At 43.3% G+C, this 15,000-nt stretch overlaps 1 protein-coding gene across 1 annotated transcript; it reads right to left on the bottom strand.

Moving 5' to 3' along the window:
• On the bottom strand, nt 1-6,210 carry drc5 (dynein regulatory complex subunit 5; the record flags this gene model as incomplete). Its single annotated transcript, XM_084150760.1, has 5 exons — nt 1-174; nt 1,296-1,593; nt 1,942-2,093; nt 5,361-5,929; nt 6,030-6,210. 5 exons carry the CDS (start codon nt 6,208-6,210, stop codon nt 1-3), a joined length of 1,374 nt encoding a protein of 457 aa, XP_084006886.1.
• Nucleotides 6,211-15,000: the final 8,790 nt, after the last annotated feature.

Raw genomic sequence — 15,000 nt, 5'->3', positions numbered from 1 at the left:
TTACTTGGTGTTGATCTCTTGGGTGTTGCGTTTCCTGTGTGCTTGGTTCTGATTGTTGCGTACCACCTGGCTGATGCAGTAGTCGCTCTCCTGGCCCACCTCCGTCAGGCGGATATCACACTCCACCATGCTGCTGTTGTGAGACATGCCCTCCTCCAACACTTTACCTCCATCCTGAATGAACACAGACAACACAAACAAAACAAAAGCACATGCCAGTTGGTTTATACACCACAGACATCATATGATGCCAAACGCATCATCATCACCAGTTTTTGCTCTGCACTGAAAGTTCGCTATCTTGAAAAGCTGACTGCTGACATGGACACTCTTTTAGGATTGTATTAACAGTGGACAAAACACTAAAATATAGTTTTTAAATGGACTATCCCTTTAAGTCAGATTTTCACTTAGTCTCCCACTGACATCAGTGCATGATAAAGTGGGAGTTAGGATTCGCCCCTATGTCTCACACTGCCTGACATCACACCGTAATCTCGCTCTGGAGAAATTTGGAACAGCTGGGGTCAAGGCTACATAGTATGTAATAGGACAGGAAGGACGATTTCAGTCCTTGAAACCACTGGCTGAATTTACTGTGGGCTACAATAGGCTACTGTGTCATACAAGGTCTCTCCAATGGCCTATTGTACTGTCAACAGTGTTTTATTGTCATGTCTGAGACAAGCGTTTTTCTATTTCAACGTACACTATACCAAGGTCAGACAAGACATATTGATGCACGTGACAGTTTTGCTATGTGGGTGATTTTTTACCCTGTGCACTCCAGTTCCACTTCCTGGGGAAAAACTGACATCTGAAAGGGGAAGCTGCACGAGAGGGAGGGAAAAATACATCCCAAAACAACTCCTTCTTAGCTTTCCATTATTGTGTATTTCTGACATGCACATTAATAATTTAAGATGCAAACAGCTTGAATTGTAGAGCTAACATTTGCCTGTTTACTTTCCCATTGGAACCAAGTCTGTATAAAACACCCTCTCTTTGTTTAATGTTTGATCAGTTATTTGTAGTTGTTGAACTACAGTTCCACCTGAAAGGTGTTTGCAGCAGATGTAACATGGATGCTTCGTTATGCCGACCATATTACAACTTGACTTACTGTCCAATTAGTGAAATGTGTTAAATGTTGAATCGGTAATGTGTTTCACTGAATCTAAACTTGAATGATCTAAAATAAAACAATGCCAATGTTTTAAACAGTACAGTACTATGTAATACAGCAGACAGATCATATGATGTAGTTTGTGTCTGAGGAAAGCGCCAGCACTCACTATCCCCAGTCTGTTACAGGACAGGTTGATGCTCCTCAGCGTATTATTCTGGACCAGGACTTGAGACAGGACCGTGGCGGTGGGCTCTGTCATTTCGTTGCCTCCCAGGTGCAGCCATTCCAGGGTGCGGTTCTTCAGCAGGGCCTGGGCAATGGCCTGGCCCCCCTCGTCCCCCAGCCGGTTCAGACGCAGGTTGAGGGACAGCAGGCTGGAGTTCTTGGCAAGAGCGTAGGCTATTGCCTGGGCCCCCGGCCCCCGAATGTTGTTGTCGTAGACAGCGAGGCTCTCCAGCTTGCTCCTGGTTAGTTTAATTTAATTTAATTTGCACAAAATGAATATACAATAATGACAGGAGAAAACTTGAAAAAAGGGAAGGATGAAATAGTATGAATAAATTAATCCAAATAAAGTTTTTAATGAAAATATGTAAATCATTATTTGAATATGTTGGTAACCCGTTGTATAAAAGTGATAATGTCCTCGAAGCCGGTGTTTGGAGGATGTATTGGCACTGTTTGCCGGACCTCAACTTCGTCTCGGGCCTAACAACACCCGTGCCAATATATCCTCCAAACACCGGGTTCTCGGGCATTGTCACTTAAAGGGAACACGTGCATGTGAGGTAGGCAACCCAACAAAATCTCACCTGTTGAGCAGCTTGCCGATGGCCCGGGCACCCCGGTCCCCGATGAGGTTGTGGGAGAGGTTGAGCTCCCTGAGGGATGGGTGGTCCAGGAGGTTGTTCACAAGCTGACGACACTTCTCGTCATTCACTTTGCTTTGGTGGATCCTCAGCACCTGCAACAATAGCAGAGATTTTAAGTATGGGTTTAAAATCTCAAAAACAGGGAGACTTGGCGGGTAGATTTATGTGGCAAAAATGTATAGCTTTAGTTTAACCCGCCTACGTGTTAAAAAAAATATATAAAACAGCAAGCTGGAATCAAATGCCATTCTTTCCACTGATACAACAAAATGTGATGTTGTGGTATTATATTATGCCATGAAGCAATGAATCCCTGTGCTGTAGCATAATAACAGTTGTGTCATACAAGGACGTGTGTTTAGGGTTTCAGCCTCAGGCATTGTTGTATTGGCACTGTTTGCTTCAGATGAAGGTGGTCAGATGAAGCAGAAGGTGGTCAGATGAAGCAGATGCTAAGCTACAGTACTGTTTTGCTAACACAGACTGGAATATGTTCCGGGATTCTTCCGATGGCATTGAGGAGTACACCACATCAGTCACTGGCTTCATCAATAAGTGCATCGATGACGTCGTCCCCACAGTGACTGTACGTACATACCCCAACCAGAAGCCATGGATTTACAGGTAACATCCGCACTGAGCTAAAGGGTAGAGCTGCCGCTTTCAAGGTGCGGGACTCTAACCCGGAAGCGTATAAGAAATCCCGCTATGCCCTCCGACGAACCATCAAACAGGCAAAGTGTCAATACAGGACTAAGATCGAATCGTACTACACCGGCTCTTACGCTCATCTGATGTGGCAGGGATTGAAAACTATTACAGACTACAAAGGGAAAAACAGCCGCGAGCTGCCCAGTGACACGAGCCTTCAAGACGAGCTAAATTACTTCTATGCTCGCTTCGAGGCAAGTAACACTGAAACATGCATGAGAGCATCAGCTGTTCCGAACGACTGTGTGATCATGCTCTCTGTAGCCGATGTGAGTAAGACCTTTAAACAGTTCAACATTCACAAGGCCGCAGGGCCAGACGGCTTACATGTACTCTGAGCATGCGCTGATCAACTGGCAAGTGTCTTAACTGACATTTTCAACCTCTCCCTGTCTGAGTCTGTAATACCAGCATGTTTCAAGCAGACCACCATAGTCCCTGTGCCCAAGAACACTAAGGTAACATGCCTAAATGACTACCAACCTGTAGCACTCACGTCTGTAGCCATGAAGTGCTTTGAAAGGCTGGTCATGGCTAACATCAACACCATTATCCCAGAAACCCTAGACCCACTCCAATTTGCATACCGCCCCAACAGATCCACAGATGATGCAATCTCTATTGCACTCCTGTTACGAGAATTTCTATCTCTAATTATAATAATAATAATATAATATGCCATTTAGCAGACGCTTTTATCCAAAGCGACTTACAGTCATGCGTGCATACATTTTTGTGTATGGGTGGTCCCGGGGATCGAACCCACTACCTTGGCGTTACAAGCGCCGTGCTCTACCAGCTGAGCTACAGAGGACCACATCAGAAAAGCAGAACTTAATATTTGGTACAGAAACCTTTGTTTGCAATTACAGAGATCATACGTTTCCTGTAGGTCTTGACCAGGTTTGCACACACTGCAGCAGGGATTTTGGCCCACTCCTCCATACAGACCTTCTCCAGATCCTTCAGGTTTCGGGGCTGTCGCTGGGCAATAAAGACTTTCAGCTCCCTCCAAAGATGTTCTATTGGGTTCAGGTCTGGAGACTGGCTAGGCCACTCCAGGACCTTGAGATGCTTCTTACGGAGCCATGCCTTAGTTACCCTGGCTGTGTGTTTCGGGTCGTTGTCATGCTGGAAGACCCAGCCACGACCCATCTTCAATGCTCTTACTGAGGGAAGGAGGTTGTTGGCCAAGATCTCGCGATACCTGGCCCCATCCATCCTCCCCTCAATACGGTGCAGTCGTCCTGTCCCCTTTGCAGAAAAGCATCCCCAAAGAATGATGTTTCCACTTCCATGCTTCACGGTTGGGATGGTGTTCTTGGGGTTGTACTCATCCTTCTTCTTCCTCCAAACACGGCGAGTGGAGTTTAGACCAAAAAGCTCTATTTTTGTCTCATCAGACCACATGACCTTCTCCCATTCCTCCTCTGGATCATCCAGATGGTCATTGGCAAACTTCAGACGGGCCTGGACATGCGCTGGCTTGAGCAGGGGGACCTTGCGTGCGCTGCAGGATTATAATCCATGACGGCGTAGTGTGTTACTAATGGTTTTCTTTGAGACTGTGGTCCCAGCTCTCTTCAGGTCATTGACCAGGTCCTGCCGTGTAGTTCTGGGCTGATCCCTCACCTTTCTCATGATCAATGATGCCCCACGAGGTGAGATGTTGCATGGAGCCCCAGACCGAGGGTGATTGACCGTCATCTTGAACTTCTTCCATTTTCTAATAATTGCGCCAACAGTTGTTGCCTTCTCACCAAGCTGCTTGCATATTGTCCTGTAGCCCATCCCAGCCTTGTGAAGGTTTACAATTGTATCCCTGATGTCCTTACACAGCTCTCTGGTCTTGGCCATTGTGGAGAGGTTGGAGTCTGTTTGATTGAGTGTGTGCACAGGTGTCTTTTATACAGGTAACGAGTTCAAACAGGTGCAGTTAATACAGGTAATGAGTGGAGAACAGGAGGGCTTCTTAAAGAAAAACGAACAGGTCTGTGAGAGCTGGAATTCTTACTGGTTGGTAGGTGATCAAATACTTATGTCATGCAATAAAATGCAAATTAATTACTTAAAAATCATACAATGTCATTTTCTGGATTTTTGTTTTAGATTCCGTCTCTCACAGTTGAAGTGTACCTATGATAAAAATTACAGACCTCTACATGCTTTGTAAGTAGGAAAACCTGCAAAATCGGCAGTGTATCAAATACTTGTTCTCCCCACTGTATATCTCCTCGCTATTGTTATTTTTACTGCTGCTCTTTAATTATTTGTTACTGTTATTTCGTATTATTTTATAATGTATTTTTGTGTGATTTTTTGGGGTATTCTTTCTTAAAACTGCATTGTTGGTTAAGTGCTTGTAAGTAAACATTTCACTGTATTGGGCACGTGACAAATCAAATTTGATTTGATTTGTACTTCCTCTGATGTAAGTAGAGCATTATAATAGGTCTGTGATACTGCAGTTTGTTTCACCTCATTTGAAACAGAATCTTTGTTACTGATGCTTACTGAGGAAGTGCTTGGCACAGAGCAGAACAGAAATGCTCCAGACAACCTGACTCCATCCTGTATAGGAAAGCAGAGCGACAAAGCCAAAGGGCACCATGCCAGTGAACACTGAGAGGGAGTCGATCGATACTCACCCTCAAGGTCTTACAGGACTTCAAGGCCTTGGCCAGCGACTCGCAGTCGCGGAAGGTGAACTCAAAGAGGTTCCACTCAAAGTTCATGCCGCATCCCTTGACCCGGTAGACCACGTGCAGCTCCTCCAGGTGGCTCAGCTTGTCCAGCAGAATGCCAAAGTCAAAGTGGTCTATGGATGGCCCGTCCATGCCCATGTCGCTGGCCGAGTCCGAGTTGTCGTCGTCCTCAGACTTCTGGGGCTCCTTGATTGGCGGCAGCAGCTGCGAGATGTCCAGCCTCTTGACGTAGTTCCGGGACAGAGGCACCATGTCCAGCACTGTCTTGGGGTCAGTGGCATCAGGGATGAAGAGCTCGATGATGTTCTCCAGGTGCCTCTCAAAGAACATGCGCTTCCAGCTGTGGCCGTATGAGGAGACGTCACACAGGCCCCAGCGCTGTTTGCAGCAGCGCTTCCAGTAGCCTTCGTCGTTGATCAGGTTGGCGGTCACCTGCAGGGGCAGGGACGGAGACAGCCTCTCCAGGACATAGTCTTTGTGGCTGGGGAGAAGTTGTTCGAGGATGGGCTTCTCTGTGAGCAAGGTATAGAGGTTGAATTATGTGATCAAATAAACAACTGACTTGATTAATTTACTGAATAAATAACGTAGAATATATAGAATAAAACATACCCTCAAAGTTTATCACTATGTGTTGCAGACAGAGGCTGGATAAAAGGGGCACTATAGTGAGGGACCACTCTGGATCTTCTGCAATGATCCTGCGCATCTTCCTGGGGTCTGCAGCCAAGTTGAGTTTTGCTACTGGGGGATACATGCCAACCCCAGGAGACTTGGACATTGTTGCAGTCATACTTGAATTTTTGGGGAATTACCTGTTCAATATGAGAAACACTTTTTACTGAGTTTAACCAGAGACAATTCTCAAAATGCAATGTTAGAGTTTGCAAATAAACCATAGTCAAATATAGTATTACTGCCACATTATTTGAAATATATGACATACACATTTGAGCAGGGATTCTGTAACTTGTCAAGCCCATCTATGTAGCTACTTTGAACTAATGCTAGCATTATTAGTCCTTCCAAACATGAGAGCTAACGTTAGCCTAACTAAGTTAGTAACTTATCAGCCTATTAGCTAACTTTAGCAAGCTAAGTTACTTGACATAGCAGGATAGCTAACTTTAGCTAACCACTGCAATGCATAGCTACCTAAATGCTGCAAATTCTCGATTTATCTGATAACGAGTGCACATGTTAGTTAGCTAGCTAGCTTACCTTGTTTTGCCTTGGTCGACCGACGTTGCCGTGGTTACAAACAAGCACATTTGCTCGTAGGAGAAACGCCTCCGGTGGGAAGTGGTTTCCACTAGATTCCACAGCCACAAAGTCAGAATTGGCTATATCATAGAAATTAATGAAAAAACATTTATGGTTAGGGTTAGGCATAAGCTTAGCAGTGTCGTTAAGGTTAGGGTTAGGGTTAAGGTTAGGGTTGGGTTTAAAATCTAATTTTAATAAGATAAATTGTAGAAATAGGCAGAGTTTAGCCATAATAATGACTTTGTGGCTGTGGAAGTTGCAACAGGACAGTCAAGCAGACAATCTGGACATTTGGTTGCAATATGCATGATACATCCATATACTGAGTGCATGAATGTTTCACTATTATTTTATTATTTCCAGGACCAGAATAATGCATAATTGTTTTACCTAAACATAAAGTCAAACAAGTCACAATTCTTAGGGGTGACCAACATTTATGCAGTAGCCTCCAGCAGATGTACAGAATTCCAGAATGTTCCCTCTGTCCAGGCTATTCCCTGCCTCCTGTCTCTCTGGTCCCCCAGGAGTCTGCTTCAGTTTTGATGACAGCAGCCAAAAAGAGTGTGTGTGCTGCTTCCATGTGCATAATTTATATTTGCATAAAACATTTTAAATCAGCGGTAGTACTGGCTAGTTAGCAGTGGTAGAAAAACCAGTACAAGATGTTGAAACCATGTTACCCTATAACCCCAACCCAGTAAATAGATACAATAATTATAATTTATTTTATTGACCTGTCTGTTTTTGAAATCAACAATGAGTGGGTGGCATGATTCACCATTCTTGTACATATAATACATTCACAAAAAGTGTACAATCCCAATCTCAGCAGTTAGGCTAAATGTAATTCAAAAGAAAAACACATTAGTTTTGCTTAGATGGCTGTGGACAACAGTAATTGCCAGTGTTTCCCTTGCCGCAACGGGTTATAGGAGCTGGAGGTCAGTTGATTTCCCGTGGAAGTGAATGACCGAGCTATGTGGGGTGCTGTCAACCGCGACCACGTGGTGTCCATGGGACCTGCTAAAAGAAGAGAAAACCGCAACTTCAATATCTTACTCTCAGGGGTAGTAACACCTAAGCAACACAATACCAGTGAGCAGGAACAACGTCTCAATTAAATTCATGGTATAAAGCTGACATCCAGCGTGCCTTTGTCTGAGACTGTAATGTCATGACTGATGATAAACTGTGGACAAAACGTCATGTATTGATAGAAAGTGAACACAGAGCTAGCTGCGTCTGGCACATATTGTGGTACCTGGTCGTTGACCTTGTTATCCGGCTTGGAGATCTTGGTGACTTTGATCATAGAAAGGACCTGGGCCTGCCTCGGTATAAAGGGGTACCTCAGGCCGTCGGACTTCAGACACTTAGTGTGTATGCGGTCACACTTATAACCATAAGAACAGCAGTGGACGCCATCCAGACAGCACGCGCTCTACGAAACAGAGATATACAAGTTCATGTTTTGCGTTACACATTTTAAGTAGAAATATAGAAATATAGATTAACTTTAACTTTACTGTCTAGTTACTATTGTAAGTAGAATGTAACAAGCATTAATTACACAGTAGCCTAACAACAAAACTGTGAAATAACAACAAACATTTTTACAATATATATTTAACCCGTTAGCCAAGATATAAAGTTACAGTAGACCAGGGGTCTCAAATTACCGGCCTGCGGGCCCAGATTCACACAACACTTCTTAAGCAAAAACCATGTAATGACCTTGGTTATATCTAAGATATAAAATACTTTTATCCGTAGGTTATTTTCAATGTGTTACCACCTTTAATAACATAAATGCCAAGTAACAAACGACATGTGACTGAATGCTAAGTAGCCATGTTCCCCCCCAAAAAAAAATGGCAGTTAAGAAGAAATGTCTTCTTAAGAAGGTTTTGTGAATCTGGGCCCTATTGGCCAAATGCTGCCCTCTGGACTTTGGTGACGAAGATCAAATGTGGTCCCCGGGCAAAATTAGTTTGAGACCCCTGAACTACATTTACATTTACATTTTAGACCATGAAGCCAACATACAAGTAGAAAGACACTACTCACAGGGGGAAATGGACAGCAGCTCCACCCGCCCTCGGGTTGACGGCAGCAGGGCAGATATTTGAGCCATCACAGTGCACCACAGAGCAGCATTGCTCTGGGACGATATCAGACTTGAGTGGGGGAGAGACAGGAGAGCATGGTTCCTCTGCAGCCACCTTTTTTATTTTATTTTTTATTTCACCTTTATTTAACCAGGTAAGCCAGTTGAGAACAGGTTCTCATTTACAACTGCGACCTGGCCAAGATAAAGCAAAGTAGTGCAATAAAAACAACACAGAGTTACACAGAGATTACTTCTTCAACACAGAGTTACTTCTTCAGCATGGGCACGCTGTTCCATGGTTGGTCATCTTTCGTACACATCTGGTCCGTGGTGTTGCAGCTGAATCCGGACGGGCAACAGTGGGTCAGAGCAACACATGTCAGAGCAACACACTGCCTAGGAAAACAAACATAATGAAAATAAAAGTTATGTGGTCTGTGAATACCTTGTAATTCATATGTAATGAATCTGTAATACCTCTCAGTGAGCTCTGATGAGGGTCTTAGTTTTGACCGAAAAGTTGGTTTTACCATTGAAGAATGACATTTACACTAGTGGTGTCAAATTTGTTTCGTACTCACACAGGGAACTGGACAGCAGGAGTATCCTCCATTGGTCATACAGCAGGTTGACTGACAAGAGCAGACTTTTCCATCAGCAGGCGGTGTAGCAAGAGGCAGACCCTGCCACCACTAACACCATGCAGCAATGTTCCACATCTAAGGACAGAGAATAAACAAGTGTTATAGAAGCATTGTTTTATTTGCCAAGATTGAAATTAATGATATTGTGACACACTAAATTATTTCAAATTGCAGTTTCACTTACCTTACCTCTTGTAAGGTAAGTGTATGAAACAATGTAAAGGGCGACTCCTCAAACAACGCAATTAAACAACGTAAAGGGCGACTCCTCAAACAACGCAATTAAACAACGTAAAGGGCGACTCCTCAAACAACGTAATTAAACAAAGTAAAGGGCGACTCCTCAAACAACATAATTAAACAATGTAAAGGGCGCCTCCTCAAACAACATAATTAAACAATGTAAAGGGCGCCTCCTCAAACAACATAATTAAACAATGTAAAGGGCCCCTCCTCAAACAACATAATTAAACAATGTAAAGGGCCCCTCCTCAAACAACGCAATTAAACAACGTAAAGGGCGACTCCTCAAACAACGTAATTAAACAAAGTAAAGGGCGACTCCTCAAACAACATAATTAAACAATGTAAAGGGCCCCTCCTCAAACAACGCAATTAAACAACGTAAAGGGCGACTCCTCAAACAACGTAATTAAACAAAGTAAAGGGCGCCTCCTCAAACAACATAATTAAACAATGTAAAGGGCGACTCCTCAAACAACGTAATTAAACAATGTAAAGGGCGACTCCTCAAACAACATAATTAAACAATGTAAAGGGCGCCTCCTCAAACAACATAATTAAACAATTTAAAGGGCGACTCCTCAAACAACATAATTAAACAATGTAAAGGGCGACTCCTCAAACAACATAATTAAACAATGTAAAGGGCGCCTCCTCAAACAACATAATTAAACAATGTAAAGGGCGCCTCCTCAAACAACATAATTAAACAATGTAAAGGGCGCCTCCTCAAACAACATAATTAAACAATGTAAAGGGCGCCTCCTCAAACAACATAATTAAACAATGTAAAGGGCGACTCCTCAAACAACATAATTAAACAACGTAAAGGCCCCTCCTCAAACAACATAATTAAACAATGTAAAGGGCGACTCCTCAAACAACATAATTAAACAACGTAAAGGCCCCTCCTCAAACAACATAATTAAACAACGTAAAGGGCGACTCCTCAAACAAGGTAATTAAACAAGGTAAAGGGCGCCTCCTCAAACAAAACACACCTTTTTATGCTGTACAGTAGATTTAATCTACCCACTTTTAATAAGGACCTAACTGACCTAACCTGACGTCAATGATACTGACCTCAATTAGGGCTCATTTCTTTATCCAGTGTGTTGTTACGTTAAAAAGAATACAATATAAAAATTGCTGACACCATTCAAACCAATGAGGGTTCGGAACATTAAAGCCAATTATCTCATAATTATCTTTTTGTAGATAGAACCTTATGGTCCCAAGCTCTCAAAATGGGTTATTGATGAATACCCAAATGTTAAATTATGCAACAAGGATATTCCATAGCACTAGTAACAAGACAATTTCAGCCAGTAGAACTGATTCTCATCGTCAGCGAAAAAACATTTTCCTGATTTATGTTCAGCTGAAGCTTGGCTGGCAGCTCAAAGACATCCCTGCAGGGAACCTGCACAGTGATGTCACGCCACATCTCACAACAAAAGACTATACACGTGTAATTACAATTACTGTCTGCCATCTTTGTTTCTGTCTGTTACACAACATTATATCAATTACCCTCGAAGCACTCGTTTGGGTAAATTACTACTATCCAAACATGTAGGCCTACTGCTCTTATTAAACAATGATTTGATTACATCACACCAAGCTATAATGTATGAATGTTGTAAGTATTATTAGAGGCTGCCTTACCAAGGCAATTGGGAAAGATGAAGAAAAAAAGCACAGGGCTTGGGCAGTGAGCTGCTTGGTGCTGGGCAGTGAGCTGCTTGGTGCAGAGTGGAGTGGACATCATAACTCACCCTGCATGCTACGCAACGCATACTGTACAACTTCAACACACAGAACTGTCGATGCAGTGTAGCTGTGTGCCATGATCCTGCTGTGTGGATCATTTGTGAGCAAGCTGGCAGATGGAACGAGGATTTTGGATAAGATGCATTTGGAGAGGATCCATCATCCATCCCAAAGCATCTAAACAAGCAGATTCTCTAGTCTAAAACCATGCTGGAACTACGACATATTAATGTCTTGCCACTGCAAGAGCGGCTTTATCATGTGTTGAATGAAAGAATCACACACCAAAACATAACATATCTTAAATCAAATCTAATTTTATTTGTCACATGCGCTGAATACAACTGGTGTAGACTTTACCGTGAAATGCTTGCATACGAGCCCTTCCCAACGATGCTGCACAGTAGATTTTACAAATAATAATAAAAATAAAATAGTAACACAAGAGGAATAAAATAACATACATAAGAATGGAGCTATATACAGTACCAGATCAATGTGCAAAGGTACGAGGTATTTGAGGTAGATATTTACATGAAGGCAGGGTAAAGTGACTAGGCATCAGGATATATATAAATAATAATAAGAGTAACATAAAGAACAAAGTATTACGTGTTAATATAAAAACAGACAACCCAATAATGATGATCAATTTAGAGCCATGAAGCCTATCTGAAGAGTTTGACAATAAAACCTAAGTAGGGGAACTATTTTTACACCACTTTTAGGTTTCACTATACATTCTATACATTCTCCCAGACACTGGACACAAAAAACAGCTAGATCAGCCTTAGCCTTAGAAAATCCCCCAATTATGCCATCCTCAGCCTATAACAATGACCACCGAGGCCTGGAGTTGACCGTCTATGACAGGAGCCAGTGCTAGTGGCTCTTATCATCAGCTGCAGCACTAGGGAGGCTCCGGAGAGGCGGGGCTGGGACAACAACAAAAGCCAGAAAGCCGCTGGGTCCTAATTTTCTGTGTGTAACCCTCATCTGGTGTCTGTGTAGCTACCTTTCCCTGACTCCCCCTGCACTCTGTCCTGCTGCAGCTTCATTGAGTGGAGCTTGTTTCTTCAAAGGGTTTGAAGCGAGTTCAGAGGCATGTCAGTTTGGCACAGCAGCACTATGCTGACTCTCCCAACAGCCCCAAGCTGATAAAGAACAGTAGGAATAGGATGTTTACTTAACTTAAAGCTTACTGTTTGACAGTATGCATCAATGACAAGTCATATACACATTCCTATTAGTATTTAGGTTCTAGAATTTAGGACTAGATGATATGGAGTGGGGGAAGGGGTTAGGCAGGGGAAATGCTTTACTTTTTCATGACACTGGAGGCCTAATGACATAATATGGTGTATTAGGAGGATCTTCGCTTAATTATGTAATAAGATGGGTAATCCTAGTCAGTAACTTAATTGGACATGACCGGTCACATGGTGCGACCCAAATGCTTCAGCGTGACGAGGGAGGGAGGGGGCGAGAGAGAGGGGAAGCAAGAGAGAGAGGGAGGGAGAGAAAGCGTGAACAAGAGAGAAAGAGTGATAGGGTAACTGTTGCTGACATTGTTCTTTTCATGACACATCATGGTAGAGGCTCCTGGAGGAGGTGGAGGGATGCAGGGAGGGGAGCGGCGGCTCTGACTAGGGCTCCGGGGCTGTCCGTCACTGTCGTCCTGGTGTAACGCAGCCTGACAGACACACGCTTCCCTTGCTCTCGGCTTCTAATGGACTGGCATGACATGGGCCTTCTCCACGGAGCAGTGGAGGAGAGAGTCTCCGGAAGCAGGCACTGAAACGCACTCGGGATATCAACCTAGTGGGGGGGAATGAATCACAGTGTTGGGGATCACAGGCTGCATCTGCTCTAGCCTGGAACTGAAGTAGAATAATGTGTGGGGAAATCCAGTGTCATCTATGAGTCTTGCATGGCTTAGTGATGTTGTTAGTTAGGCTTTGCTCTTTTAGTGTAGCCTCTTCTCCCCATTGCTTTGTGTCTGAAGAACTCAAAAAGATTATGTGTAACACTGTAGGGAAAATCTGCATATGTCGATAAGACTAATCAAAGTAGATTTATTAACAAACCACAGAACCTCATAATTTATGTTGGTAGTTACAGTAGAATTGACAGGGGATACAACATCTATGGTTGTAAAGAGCAGAGAGAACCTGTCAATAGAGAAAGCAGTCAATGCAGTGTTAAAAAAATTGAATGCCCACACATTTCCAGAAGTGCTGATGTCATTGCGTTCCCAGTTAAAGCCAACTTATGCTTTATCTGACAAATGTGGTCGGAGGCGCCGTATGGATGGTGACGCAATCGCGGAGCTTCCGGAGGCACGCAGAGGGCAAATCGAGTCTGTACCGCATCGCCGTGCGCCTCTTAAATTTTGTAACAATGCGGAGGGCTCCGTATTGCTCCGCATTGACATGATTGGTTGACGGTAGGTGAGGGTGGGAGGTCCTGTATAAACAAAAACTCACTTCCTTCACAACAGCTCTGCGCTGTCAAGTGAAGTGCAAGGAGTATGAATGCCCTGACTTCTGCAGAGTCCGGGTCACAATAAATGCTTCACGGCCAATGCAGACGTCCGAATGACCATGCAGCGCCTTTAACAGTGCAGGTATCCCCTCTGCTGCATCATACAACACAGTAGGATATTGGCCCAAATATCTCACCTGTTTCATACGGATAAGACCTTTGCTATTGGAAAATGTCATAAATGCCATCTTTATTTACGACTGAATTTACGGTGCCTTCAGAAAGTATTCACACCCCTTGACTTTTTCCACATTTTGTATTACAGCATGGATTTAACATCTATTACGTTGAGATTTTGTGTCACTGATCTACACACAATACATTTACATTTTAGTCATTTAGCAGACGCTCTTATCCAGAGCGACTTACAGTTAGTGCATACATAATTTTTTATACTGGCCCCCCGTGGGAATCGAACCCACAACCCTGGCGTTGCAAACGCCATGCTCTACCAACCGAGCTACATCCTTGCCGGCCATTCCCTCCCCTACCCTGGACGACGCTGGGCCAATTGTGCGCCGCCCCATGGGTCTCCCGGTCGCGGCCGGCTACGACAATACCCCATAATGTCAAAGTGGAATTATGTTTTTAGAAATTAATTAAAAGATACATCTGAAATGTCTTGAGTCATTACATATTCAAACCTTTATGGCAAGCCTAAATAAGTTCAGGAGTAAAAATGTCCCATAATAAGTTGCATGGACTCACTCTGTGCGCAATAATAATGTTTAACATGATCTTGAAATGACTACCCATCTCTGTACCTCATACACACAATTATCTGTAAGGTCCCGAAGTCAAGCAGTGAATTTCAAGCACAGATTCAACCACAAAGACCAAGGAGGTTTTCCTATGGTTTGCAAAGACAGCCACCTATTGGTAGATGGGTAAAACAAATTGATATCACTGAGCATAGTGCAGTTATTAATTTTACACTTTGGATAGTGTATCAATACACCCAGTCACTCCAAAGATACAGGCGTCCTTCCTAACTCAGTTG

Source organism: Coregonus lavaretus (assembly GCF_964263955.1).
Source record: "Coregonus lavaretus genome assembly, chromosome: 33".
Classification (NCBI taxonomy): domain Eukaryota; kingdom Metazoa; phylum Chordata; class Actinopteri; order Salmoniformes; family Salmonidae; genus Coregonus; species Coregonus lavaretus.
This window is presented reverse-complemented; position numbering and strand designations above follow the sequence as displayed.